The 13,944-nt window shown below is 47.1% G+C and overlaps 1 protein-coding gene across 1 annotated transcript; it reads left to right on the top strand.

Annotated features, from left to right (window-relative positions):
- The first annotated feature begins 4,096 nt into the window (after nucleotides 1-4,096).
- Nucleotides 4,097-11,850, top strand: LOC311310999 (LIM domain and actin-binding protein 1-like). Its single transcript, XM_084440611.1, has 7 exons — nucleotides 4,097-4,138; nucleotides 4,382-4,476; nucleotides 4,582-4,659; nucleotides 7,540-7,585; nucleotides 9,047-9,126; nucleotides 9,263-9,396; nucleotides 9,868-11,850. Exons 1-7 carry the CDS (start codon nucleotides 4,132-4,134, stop codon nucleotides 10,931-10,933), a joined length of 1,506 nt encoding a protein of 501 aa, XP_084296737.1. The 5' UTR covers nucleotides 4,097-4,131; the 3' UTR covers nucleotides 10,934-11,850.
- Nucleotides 11,851-13,944: the final 2,094 nt, after the last annotated feature.

Below are 13,944 nucleotides of genomic sequence, written 5' to 3'. Positions count from 1 at the left end.
CTCTCTCTCTTTACACCTCTCTCTCTTTACACCTCTCTCTCTTTACACCTCTCTCTCTTTACACGTCTCTCTCTCTTTACACATCTCTCTCTTTACACGTCTCTCTCTTTACACGTCTCTCTCTTTACACCTCTCTCTTTACACTTCTCTCTCTTTACACGTCTCTCTCTTTACACCTCTCTCTCTTTACACGTCTCTCTCTCTACACGTCTCTCTCTTTACACCTCTCTCTCTTTACACGTCTCTCTCTTTACACGTCTCTCTCTTTACACGTCTCTCTCTTTACACGTCTCTCTCTTTACACCTCTCTCTCTTTACACGTCTCTCTCTTTACACCTCTCTCTCTTTACACCTCTCTCTCTACACGTCTCTCTCTTTACACCTCTCTCTCTTTACACGTCTCTCTCTTTACACGTCTCTCTCTTTACACCTCTCTCTCTTTACACGTCTCTCTCTTTACACCTCTCTCTCTTTACACGTCTCTCTCTTTACACCTCTCTCTCTTTACACGTCTCTCTCTTTACACGTCTCTCTCTTTACACCTCTCTCTCTTTACACGTCTCTCTCTTTACACGTCTCTCTCTTTACACCTCTCTCTCTTTACACCTCTCTCTCTTTACACCTCTCTCTCTTTACACGTCTCTCTCTTTACACGTCTCTCTTTACACGTCTCTCTCTTTACACGTCTCTCTCTCTTTCCACGTCTCTCTCTTTCCACCTCTCTCTCTTTCCACCTCTCTCTCTTTACACGTCTCTCTCTCTACACGTCTCTCTCTTTACACGTCTCTCTCTTTACACGTCTCTCTCTTTACACCTCTCTCTCTTTACACCTCTCTCTCTTTACACCTCTCTCTCTTTACACGTCTCTCTCTTTAAACCTCTCTCTCTTTAAACCTCTCTCTCTTTACACCTCTCTCTCTTTACACGTCTCTCTGGTAGAGTTGGCCCTGGGGCAGCGTTCAGGATGTGGCATGTTGTTAGTGATCGTTAACATCTCGTCTGGAGAGCGAAATGGATCGAGGTCATCCTGGAGGTCATGTGACACGGGTAGAGACCGTCCACCGAACCCGTGACCTTCGTCCACCGAACCCGTGACCTTCGTGACATCACAGTACCGCTCTGACATGACCCACTCTCCGTCACGTTCTCAAAACACCCCGGAGCTGCTCTCTGGGGTTGAGTCGCGAAACACCTAAATGCAAAAAAAACGTATCCTAACGTAGTCTTTCATACAGATTTAATGTTCATTTTGCTAAGTTACATTTGTCGGTCTTAAAGGACAATGCTCGTTTTTGACAACCTGGACCTTATTTATTATATATACTTATATATTTTACAGGCCTCCGAACTACACCAAAGTGATCTCGGTGAGTCAAACGTCTTATAATATGTCGTAAATAAGGTCCAGGTTGTCAAAAACGAGCATTGTCCTTTAACAAGCGGTCAGTTACTTTTAACTGTTTATTCTGTGGACCCATGAGGCCAAGTCGAGGCTGTGAAGACACTGTTAGGGAGTCTGTGGTATCAGATGGGCAGGTCTGAACATGCTCTCCTTAGCAAAAGACTGCATCATGTGACACTACATTGAAGCCGGGGTCGAAAGGTGCGGTCGTGCCAAACCTCGGTATGAGTAATGCGCTAGTGTCTGAGTGAATAATGCAATTTGAAACCTTATTGCGTTGTTTTACCTCTCGCTCTCTCGACACCGTGAACACGGTGAGATCAACCGTTCCATCCCCAGGCTTGTCTGAGGCGGCCATGTTGGCCAGGTGCAGAAGTGCAGCGAGGGCGTGGCAGGAGCGTGGCAGATGTTTTGATTGGCTAGATCCCTCCTCCACTCATCCGTGTCCAGGATTGCTGCTAAGCCTCGGTGCCTGGTTTGCTCACGAGGGCGTGGACACGTGTGTGTGTGTGTGTGTGTGTGTGTTTGTTTGTTTACCTTTCTTCTTTGGTCTGTGTCTTTCCGCCTCCCCTCTTCAGAAGCTGTGTAGACTTTAGGAGCAGGGGATATTTCTCAGTCGGTCAATGAAGATGTGTGTGTGTGTGTGTGTGTGTGTGGGGGGGGGGGTTCTGTGTATTCTTTATTTAGAATCAGAATTTATTTTATTGTCATGCATTTTTCCAGCATACTAGGAATTTGCTTTTTTGTCATGGTGCATAATATGAAACAACAGTGGACAGGGTGCAGGGGCGAGACAGGACAGTGTGTGTTCTGGTGACGAGGTGGGGTGGCTGTGTCTTGACTGAAGGGGGTGGTTGTGAGGGGGGAGGGGGGTGTCTGGCTGGCTCTGGTACCTTCTGAGCTCATTAGGGGATTAACGTTGTGAGTTGGCATGCGTACGCGTGTGTGTGTGTGTGTGTGTGTGTGTGTGTGTGTGTGTGTGTGTGTGTGTGTGTGTGTGTGTGTGTGTGTGTGTGTGTGTGTGTGTGTGTGTGCGCGCGCACGTTCCCCTGTTCTCCCATCTGGCTTAGTCATGGTTGTTCAACACAAGATTGATCAGTTGTGTGGGAGTGTAGTAGGGCTGTAGCAGGGTCATGTGGGGTTAGGGGTCAGGGTTCGTGTGGTTTAGGGTTAGTGTGGGGGAAGGGTGGTCCTAGATGGGGGCTGTGGACATGATCAGCAGTGACCAATGAGGGGCTGACTTGGGTCTGAGTAGGGGGGGCTCATCACACCACAGAGATAAGACTGTAGTCATAGGGATAGGGTGGTGTGGTTAGGGTTTGGGGTTAGGGGCCGTAGGGTTAGGGTTAGGGACCGTAGTGTTAGGGTGGTGTGGTTAGGGTTTGGGGTTAGGGGCCGTAGGGTTAGGGTGGTGTGGTTAGGGACCGTAGGGTTAGGGTGGTGTGGTTAGGGACCGTAATGTTAGGGTTAGGGTGTTAGGGTTCGGGTTAGGGACCGTAGGGTTAGGGTGGTGTGGTTAGGGTTCAGGTTAGGGGCCGTAGGGTTAGGGTGGTGTGGTTAGGGACCGTAGGGTTAGGGTGGTGTGGTTAGGGACCGTAGGGTTAGGGTGGTGTGGTTAGGGACCGTAGGGTTAGTGTGGTGTGGTTAGGGTTCGGGTTAGGGGCCGTAGTCGTAGGGTTAGGGACCGTAGGGTTAGTGTGGTGTGGTTAGGGTTCGGGTTAGGGGCCGTAGTCGTAGGGTTAGGGTGGTGTGGTTAGGGTTCGGGTTAGGGGCCGTAGTCGTAGGGTTAGTGTGGTGTGGTTAGGGTTCGGGTTAGGGACCGTAGTCTTAGGGTTAGGGTGGTGTGGTTAGGGTTCGGGTTAGGGACCGTAGGGTTAGGGTGGTGTGGTTAGGGTTAGGGACCGTAGGGTTAGGGTGGTGTGGTTAGGGTTCGGTTAGGGACCGTAGGGTTAGGGTGGTGTTGTTAGGGTTGGGGTTAGGGACTGTAGTTGTAGGGTTAGGGTGGTGTGGTTAGGGACCGTAGGGTTAGGGTGGTGTGGTTAGGGTTCAGGTTAGGGACCGTAGTCTTAGGGTTAGGGTGGTGTGGTTAGGGTTCGGGTTAGGGACCGTAGTCGTAGGGTTAGGGTGGTGTGGTTAGGGTTCGGTTAGGGACCGTAGTGTTAGGGTGGTGTGGTTAGGGACCGTAGGGTTAGGGTGGTGTGGTTAGGGTTCGGGTTAGGGACTGTAGTTGTAGGGTTAGGGTGGTGTGGTTAGGGACCGTAGGGTTAGGGTGGTGTGGTTAGGGTTCAGGTTAGGGACCGTAGGGTTAGGGTGGTGTGGTTAGAGTTCAGGTTAGGGACCGTAGGGTTAGGGACCGTAGGGTTAGGATGGTGTGGTTAGGGACCGTAGGGTTAGGGTGGTGTGGTTAGGGTTCGGGTTAGGGACCGTAGTGTTAGGGTGGTGTGGTTAGGGTTCGGGTTAGGGACCGTAGTGTTAGGGTGGTGTGGTTAGGGTTCGGGTTAGGGACCGTAGTGTTAGGGTGGTGTGGTTAGGGTTCGGGTTAGGGACCGTAGTCGTAGGGTTAGGGTGGTGTGGTTAGGGTTAGGGACCGTACTCGTTTGTCTCTGAGGATTGTGTGTTTGAGCTCTACTACAGTAATAGTGTTGACTGAGCCCTGAATCTGCCCTGACCTGTGACCCGTTCTCATTCAGGGAACTAGGACAGGACGGCACTCTAGCAGCTCAGAGGACATGGGAGGTAACCAACCTAGACACACACACACACACACACCACACACACTCCAATTATTTTAAAAGATCAGCAGTCAGGATTTAGTATTGACCATTTCATGGAATGTTCATATTCAAAACAATAATACCAGTTTACTGTGCAGTTTACTTGGACCAGGAAGTCATTCCACTAGTGACTGAAACTTCCATTGGTTCCATTGACAGGGTCTATATTTGAGTAAAACTGTGTGTGTGTGTGCGCGTGTCCTAGGACTGTCTTCTGAGAGGCTTCTGGAGACCACGTCCATAAGGGACAGGATGGCCAAGTACCAAGCTGCCGTGTCCAAACAGGACCCGGCGCGCACGGTGGGGTGTTGTCCTACTGTTTGATTATCATCCACTAACTTAAGAGTAGAACTGGGTTGTGGTTTGTTGTTGTTGTGATTGTTTGAATCAGCTGTTGTTCTACAGGCCAGCCAGGCAGAGACGGAGGGGAACGACGTCCGTGAGGATCACAAGGAGAATGTGCCCCCTGCTGATTTGGCACTGGTCAGTATTCTCATCCGCCGTGTCTGTGGGCTTGGGGTCAAACGGGCGCCACGGCAGAACCGTGACCCCGTTATTACCGTTACTGTCTTGTCCGCGCACCGGGCTTTTGACATATGAATGATTTTACAGAAAACTCAGACTTGTTTCTTGTTTCGTGTTGCACTTGTAACAGTTCAATAGATATCAATTTGCTGCAAAGGACAATAAAGACAAATCTCATCTCAACTTCTTTGTTTTAAATCAAAGAATCAAACTATTTAATAAACTTAAAGGCCAGTTATTAAAGGATTGATTTATTAGATCAAAATAGCGTGGTGGTGGCCACACAGACAACAGATTTACTAATTCCAATTTTCCCTGTAAATACATAATGTAAAAGCAACAGATGTCTATGTCCACGCATTAGAAAGGCTAATTCCTGTGTCTGTCAGCTTATATCAGCATAGCCTCGGTATGTCTCACAGCAATAGCCTACTGTATAAAATGCAAAAAATCTGGGGCTTTCACGGATATCAAATATCTAATATTATCCAATAATAGGCTATTTAAACAATTAAACAATTGACAAACACATGTTTGCATAACACTATAACATACAATTAATTGTACTTAATATAAGTAAAACTGAATAATAATTTGTAGGATTTTTTTTGCCTCTGGCAAGGGAAGTATTTCTAGCATCTGTTTATGAAAACAGTCTGTTCTGACTCACAGCCACAAACAGTAAGATAGGACAGGGAACTAGGAAAGAATTGTCATTATAATTTAGTGAGTGCAAACGTTTGTGACTCGGCAGCAAACCGTCAAACTGTTGGACAGACAGAAATAGTGTAATAGCTGTGGGTGTGAATTGTACTGCAGAAATAACCACCAATGGAAACTGCTGTGTTCGTTCTCATACTGTAACTTTAGAGATGTCTCAAAGTGCACAGATCATCCAAATAACCTTCATGCTGCAGAAAATTCTCTCTATTCTTTCAAATATTCTTGACTCTTCCAATAGTAAACAAAGTGACACATTGCATTATACGATTATTACATTACATGATTGACTGTAATAACAATGTAGTTTTTCAGCATGAGGTACAGTAGGTTACTCAATGCTACAGGTTGAAGTAATAAGCAGTTTACAGGACTATCCAACATTCATTCGATATGAACTCAACGTTGGTATGGCCAGAATAACCCACCCTTATAAATGACTAACTGACTGAACTATGAAAGGCATTCGGCTATTTCAATAGCATTAACACATTTAAAGAGCAGCAAACCGTCAAAGTGTTGGACGAGGAAATGTGTGTAGTTGTGGGTGTGAATTGTGCTGCAGAAATAACCACCAAGGGAAACTCCTGGGTTTGTTCTCTAACTTTAGAACGGTGTCTAAACGTTCACAGATCATCAAAATATCCCCTAAATGCGTCAGAAAAAAAGCCATTTTCTCTATTCCTTCAAATATTCATGACTCTTCCAATAGTAAACAAAGTGGTACAATGTGTTATTACAGTCAATGCAGTTACAGTCAATGCAGTTTTTCAGCATGAGTTTGGCTACTCAATGCTGCAGGTTGAAGGAATAAGCAATGTACAGAACTATGTACAGGACTATCCAATGTTCATTTGATATGAACTCAAAATTGGAATGGCCGGATTAATGCATCCCTATAAACGATATATAAGGTATTAACGCTCCCTATAGGCTATGAAAGGCATCTGGGTTCACACACACATACACATACACACACATAGTGTATGTATGTGTGTGTGTGTTCTAGTGTGTGTATGTGTATGTGTATGTGTGTGTTCTAGTGTATGTATGTGTATGTGTGTGTTCTAGTGTATGCGTGTGTACTAGTGTATGTATGTGTATGTGAAGATTAGTTAATTGGATATGGAGAAGCATTTAAGCAGATACACACAGTAAACCAATATACTGTAAGCTGACCTCTGAGTGCTAATGTTCACTTGGCAAACTATCCTACTGGCACTGTTGGCTTTAGCTGATCCATTTATATCTATGTAATCTTGTACCTGGCACAAAACCTCCAGAAGTACTATCAGGATCCTCCCTCTTAAGCACCTATTGTATTTATAGTTTGCTACAGTATTCTTCACTAGACTGTGCTTTTAGTGTGTGTGTCCACCGACAAGCTGTATTTTAGAGTTGGCGCTGTTTTCTCGTTGTTTACAATGGGTAGTGAGCTCTACGTCGCTATATCAATCAATCAATCAATCAAAGCTTTATTTATATAGCGCATTTCATACCCAGAGGCAACACAATGCGCTTTACAGAGAACAAGGGAGGAGGTCATACGACCCACTCTCTACATATTCCAGAGGGAAGCAAAAAAAACAGTAATCACCCGGGGGCCAGATAAGTGAGCTGTAAAAATTCTTCCCTGACCCCCCTCAACAAGGCGATCGAGCAAGCTCCTGGAGTATGATTGTCTACCGGCTATAGATATAGATATAGAGACCAGAGCTGTGTTCCAAGTGCTTTGTAGCACTATTGCACCGTGAGTTCAAGGCTTTTTTGCAGTTGAAAAAAAGTAGTAATTTTTGAGCTCGAGCGCAGGCTGTGAAGAGCTGTTCTGATGATGACGACGGTCATTTTTGGGCGAAACTGCAGAGACGGTGAACGTTAGCACAAGCTAACATTAGCTAGATATCTTAACTTGAGGAGTTAATCTACAGTCTGCAAGAACACAACACTCGTTGCTAGCGTAGGAGTAAAACATCAGAACTGTTCAGCTACACTCGGCTTGCAACGCACTTGTGAGTTCTGGCAAGTAGTAGTACACTGACTTTTCCTACGTTAAATGCAATTATTGTATTACACTCCCTCTCTCTTTCTCCTCTCTCTCTCTCTCTCTCTCTTTCTCAGAGCCCACCGTTGGTGTCTAACATCAAAAAAGTGTCTGAGACTAATGGTGAGTCATCCACACACACACACACACACACACACACACACACACACACACACACACACACACACACACACACACACACCAGTGCTCGCTGCCCCCTGCCTGTGATGTCATCCACATAGCTGTAGGCTGGGGGTTCAGGAGACCAAGCCATGATGCAGCAGGACGCTGAGCTGTCCTCTGATTGGCCCAGAAATCTGGGTTAAAGGGCGGTGACGAGTCCTGACTGCGTTGTTGCTCTCATGAGTCACTGCTCTGACCTGGCCTCTAACTCTCCTGGCCTCTAACTCTCCTCTGCTCTCTCCTGGCCTCTAACTCTCCTAGCTCTGCTCTGTCCTGGCCTCTAACTCTCCTAGCGCTTCTCTCTCCTGGCCTCTTACTCTCCTAGCTCTGCTCTCTCCTGGCCTCTAACTCTCCTAGCTCTTCTTTCTCCTGGCCTCTAACTCTCCTAGCTCTGCTCTGACCTGGCCTCTAACTCTCCTAGCTCTGCTCTCTCCTGGCCTCTAACTCTCCTAGCTCTGCTCTGACCTGGCTGTGCTCTGGCCTCTTACTCTCCTAGCTCTGCTCTGACCTGGCCTCTAACTCTCCTAGCTCTGCTCTGTCCTGGCTCTGCTCTGTCCTGGCCTCTAACTCTCCTAGCTCTTCTCTGTCCTGGCCTCTTACTCTCCTAGTTCTGCTCTGTCCTGGCCTCTTACTCTCCTAGCTCTTCTCTGTCCTGGCCTCTAACTCTCCTAGTTCTGCTCTGTCCTGGCCTCTAACTCTCCTAGCTCTGCTCTGACCTGGCCTCTAACTCACCTAGCTCTGCTCTGACCTGGCCTCTAACTCTCCTAGCTCTGCTCTGTCCTGGCCTCTAACTCTCCTAGCTCTTCTCTCTCCTGGCCTCTAACTCTCCTAGCTCTGCTCTGACCTGGCCTCTAACTCTCCTAGCTCTTCTCTGTCCTGGCCTCTTACTCTCCTAGCTCTTCTCTGTCCTGGCCTCTAACTCTCCTAGTTCTGCTCTGTCCTGGCCTCTAACTCTCCTAGCTCTGCTCTGACCTGGCCTCTAACTCACCTAGCTCTGCTCTGACCTGGCCTCTAACTCTCCTAGCTCTGCTCTCTCCTGGCCTCTAACTCTCCTAGCTCTGCTCTGACCTGGCCTCTAACTCACCTAGCTCTTCTCTGTCCTGGCCTCTAACTCTCCTAGCTCTGCTCTGACCTGGCCTCTAACTCTCCTAGCTCTGCTCTCTCCTGGCCTCTAACTCTCCTAGCTCTGCTCTGTCCTGGCCTCTAACTCTCCTAGCTCTGACCTGGCCTCTAACTCTCCTAGCTCTGCTCTCTCCTGGCCTCTAACTCTCCTAGCTCTGCTCTGACCTGGCTGTGCTCTGGCCTCTAACTCTCCTAGCTCTACTCTGCTCAACTGTGTCACTGACTCCCTCTAGAGGCAGAACGGAGTATGACATGTGGGTGATACTTGCTCTGGTTTAGGTGACGGTCTGGATGTGCTCCCCAGCCCTCAGATGAGCCCTCAATCCTCCAGCCTCACGGATCCGCCCAAGACAGCCAGGGTGAGTCCTCTCCCTACCATCCACCAGCCGGGAAAAACATACATGTACAGTAACACACCCTTATTGAAGTGTGTGTGTGTGTGTGTGTGTGTGTGTATGTGTCTGTCTGTGTGTGTGTGTGTGTGTGTGTGTGTAGAAGTTCTGCCTGCCTGTGAGGGAGACCTGCATTGCATGCCTGAAGACTGTGTACCCTCTGGAGAGACTGGTGGCCAATCAGCACATCTACCACACCACCTGCTTCCGCTGCGTCCACTGCAACACCAAGCTCAGGTCCGGATCTCGAAACAACACTAGCCATGTTTCCATCCACACGTTTTATGCGAATTAAGTTATATCGAATTAAAAATGCCTTATGGAAACGGTAAAATTCGATTAAAAATCATGAAAATCGACAAAAAGTTTGTACTGTCGATCTCATCGGATTTTCTCTTGTTCGATAAAAGTATTTTGTGATAAATGCTTTATCCGATTTAAAGCTCTAGATGGAAACGCACGTTCACCGGCTTTATTCACATTCATATTTTTAGCGATCCTCACACAATTCGATTGACAAGTGGATGGAAACATGGCTACTGGCTCTACATTGATACTTTACAGAGATGTATCCATGCTGTCATTTTTCAGTATATAGCCTCTCTACTTGTCTGGTGTGTGTCATGGGTCTTTGGTGGGGGGTGTTTTAGTGGGGGTCTCCCTAGCTCTGTGAGTTTTCCTGACTCTGTGCTGCCCTCTGCTGTTTAGCCTGGGGAACTACGCCTCTCTGCATGGCAACGTCTACTGCAAGCCCCACTTCAACCAGCTGTTTAAGGCCAAAGGCAACTATGATGAGGGCTTTGGGCACCGACCCCACAAAGAGCTGTGGAACGCCCGGGCTGATGAGGACGAGGACAGGGAGACGGCCCGGCCAAAAGAACTTGAGGAACCGGCCGTATTGTCTCGTCCGGCTGAGACCCCCTCAGCCAAACAGGTCAGCCCGACGGTGGAGGAGTCTCCCCTGGCCAAGGTGACGGACCTGGCTGCCTCTCTGGAGACGCGTGCCCAGAGCCAGCCCAGCTCCGCGGAGAGACCGGCCGAGACCCGCAGGCTGAGGATCGCCTGGCCCCCTCCCTCCGAGGGCGACGCCGGGTCTGGGGCGGGCGCGCGCACGGGGAGCCCCTCCCTGGACGGCACCGCTGGAGGGCGACCGTGGAGGGCCAAGTGGCCCCCGGAGGGAGAAGTGCTCTCGTCCAATCAGAGCCCGGAGAGGGCGGAGCTGAAGAGCCTGAGGAGGAGCTCCTCTCTGAAGGAGCGCAGTCGGCCCTTCTCCATAGCCACGACCCCCAGTCCCCCCGTGGCCCCGGGCCCCAGGGAGCCCCGGCGGCCCCTCAGAGCCGCCCTGCTGGAGAGGAGGGGCTCACTGGAAGAGACCCGGACCGTGGCCAGAGACCAGGACCCAGAACCCCAGACCCAGCAAGAGAGAGGGAGAGATGAGAAGGAGGAGATGAAGCCACGAGGAGAAGAAAGCAGCTCAGGGGAGGAGGAGGAGGAGGAGGAGGAGGGCCTTCCAGAGCAAGGGAGGAAGAGAGAGGAGTACATGCAGAGAGCAGCAGCAGCGGCGGCGGTGGAGGAAGACGCCTCGTTGAAATGCCAAAGTGCCTCCCCAGACATCCCAGCATCCCCTTCTCCAACCCTGCAGCCCAAACACAACCGCACCTCCCAGGACGTGGGCTTCTGGGAGGGGGAAGAGGAGGGGGAGGAGCTGACTGTGGAGGAGATGATCAAGAGGAACCGCTACTATGAGGAAGAGGAGGAGGAAGATGATGTCTGAGTGAAACGCCGTCTCACTGACCCAAACTGGAAATAAAAACCCAACAGCCCATGTAAACTGCCCTATGTACTCCTGGTGCATTTTAGACAGCACACATAGCTCATCTTAGGTTCAGGAAAGGGCAGGGACAAAGCGATGGAGACACACTTTCTCTGATTGGTGCAATCATTGAGTTAGTATATGGTATAGTAGGAGGGTTAGTTAAATCTGTATCAAATTACTAGATTTCTTAAGGCCTGATGGTCAATTATAGATGTAGACTGATGGATTTAAAGGTTTTGAGACTTTGGTACAGTTTATTTATGCTGCAGGGGCTAATTTGTTTAAACTGGAACTGAATACATGAACATCTCAATGATAATGCCTTTATATAAAATTGAAATTATTCAATTATGGAGTAATGTCACACTATGCTGGAACAATTTTGGCCATCATACAGTAGTATCTTGTCTGTTTGTTTTGAAAGATGGATTACATACGGATAGTAGTGTGACTTTTATATATGTGATGTTTTATCTACAGGGTTAGGTTGATATGTGAGTCAGTATGTGAGCTTGTCCAATCCACTGCCACATGGATGATCGGGAAAGTGCTACTAAATGACTTCAAGAACTTGGTTGATTTAAGAATCACAAGTAGCCTAGAGAACGTGAAAGATTGATCCTTGTCTTTTTGTATTTTCTCTGTGCTGCCTAGTCCCAATTGTGTGTTTTCTGTTTTCTGTGTGCAGTGTTTCTGCATCTATCGGCTTCCTGTTTCTAATTTACCTTTGGTGCCTGTTTAAAAATTGTATTAAAACATTTTGCAATTCATTTTTAAAACTGGATATGTGCACATTGTTCAGATTTACCCTCATATTTTATAGTGTACTTTACTGAGGACCAAAAATGTTTATCTTCAAATATTCTAAATCATAAAATGACCAAAATGGAGAAAATTATTGACAATAAATAAATGGTCAATTATTAATACACGTCTTGTTTAATTGTTTACATACAGTATATCTTTGTACTACCTATACTAACTTCATTAGGCTACTGTAGCAGCTACCCACCAAGCACTGCCGTTTTTCACTGCCGTTGTTTTCGCGTTTGGAAATACATGGTGAATGAGCCATAGTTGAGCCGTAGTTATAATGAGCCATAGTTAGTGAGCCGTCAGCTGCATTCACTCCCATGTATTTCCAAACGCGAAAACAACGGCAGTGAAAAACAGAGTCTGGTAATGATGAGTTTCTAACCCCGATAGTGTATTCAGCCCCAAGCCCCCAGGAATCGAAATCTAAAGTGAAGGCCTATTGAACCGCGCCATCTTGGCTAGATTTGTAGTCACTTGGCTATTTCCGGTTACTTTTGACTTGCGCAGTTGAGCTTCTCTGGCCGACGCGCGTCCACGAAAAAGTTCACATTTCTCTGAAATGTAGACGCGCGTTCCCGGCTCTCCCCGCTTTGATTTAGCAATGAAAACCGGCTTGCATATTAACCTGTTTTTGTCAAATATATCAATTGGAGAAATTATTTTTTGATCCTGGCATCTTAGTTTTAACAAGTTAAATATAATTGAACATGTTTTGTTTGCTAGTAGATGGTATTCATTCCGTTCGCGATAACGTTATTGCAGCCAGGCTAAATTCCTCCAGGGAGCCAGTGACAGGCGAGTTGAAGAGCTTCACTCCCCGCCAGCAGGAGCTCTGGCCGCGGCTACCGCATCTCGGAAAACCCGCTGAGTTCGTGGCTGCTATTTCACACTCGCCCTTGATCAATCCCAATACCGATCCATGGTAATAATGAATCAATCGTTCAGATCAGATCGGCAGTGCTGCATGCATGTTACAACATCATTGTTAGCTTTATTAACATAACCATAGCCTACATTTATCTCTCTAACGTTAGGCTATCCATCTTACACCAGTCGGCCATTCGATAGCTGGAAGCGGTCAACGCCAACGTTGACTGAAAACACCCAAACTCAGTGTATCGTTTCATCTTCATGCTACACATCAACTCCTTTACATTGTATGTGAATAAATTCCTGTTATTCTAAAAATATCCCATTTCTGTCCATTCCTGGAAAAGGCTAATAATTGCTGTCAAATGATCACTCCAGTTTATCACCGTATCCCACTACCATTTCAACTATGCACAGGAGGTTGTCTTGTGGTCATTTTCATTAAAAAATGTGAACTTTTTCGTGGACGCGCGTCGGCCAGAGAAGCTCAACTGCGCAAGTCAAAAGTAACCGGAAGGCCAGAAAAGCACAACTGCGCAAGTCAAAAGTAACCGGAAATAGTCAAATGACTACAAATTTTGCCAAGATGGCGCGGTTCAATAGGGCTTCATTGTTGATAGCGGCCAGTGAATGGAGTGGCTGTATCCAGTTTATATAATACATCCGTGATTCAGCCTGTTATTTTGACTATTGAAGTCAACGGGCACTTCCGCTTCCGCACCACCAATTACGTCAGACTGACCAATATGGCAGCTGAAGTGAATGAGGGGAATTGTAACCGTGGCAAGAATTGAGGCATGACCAGGATGACTAGGCTCACTTGCCTACTGAATAGGCTTTTTGCACAAGCTCCACTACTTCCTGAAATTCTACAGGCATCCTTATTTCCTGTCCTATTCTATTGGATGGAAGTGATTAATCAGGTGTGCGGCACACCTGATCACACCTGATTAATCACTTCCATCCAATGGTATAGGACAGGTGATTAATCACTTCCATCCAATGGTATAGGACAGGAAATAAAAATGCCTGTAGAATTTCAGGAGGTAGTGGAGCTTGTGCAAAGAGCCTATTGCATAAGGTGAGTAAACAAACCAGACATGTAATGTAATTTTTAGGTACGTGTTTTAAACTCTATCGGTTGTCATTAATTTGTATGCAGCAATTCAAGCAATGCATGATCATCAGTTCAGGAGGTAAAATAAAACAGCCATCAGGATAATCACATCTGACTGTAGGTCAAACTTATGCTTTCTAAATTTTATATAATAAAAAAAAAACTG

This window comes from Borostomias antarcticus, assembly GCF_949987555.1.
Source record: "Borostomias antarcticus genome assembly, chromosome: 7".
NCBI lineage: Eukaryota > Metazoa > Chordata > Actinopteri > Stomiiformes > Stomiidae > Borostomias > Borostomias antarcticus.
This window is presented reverse-complemented; position numbering and strand designations above follow the sequence as displayed.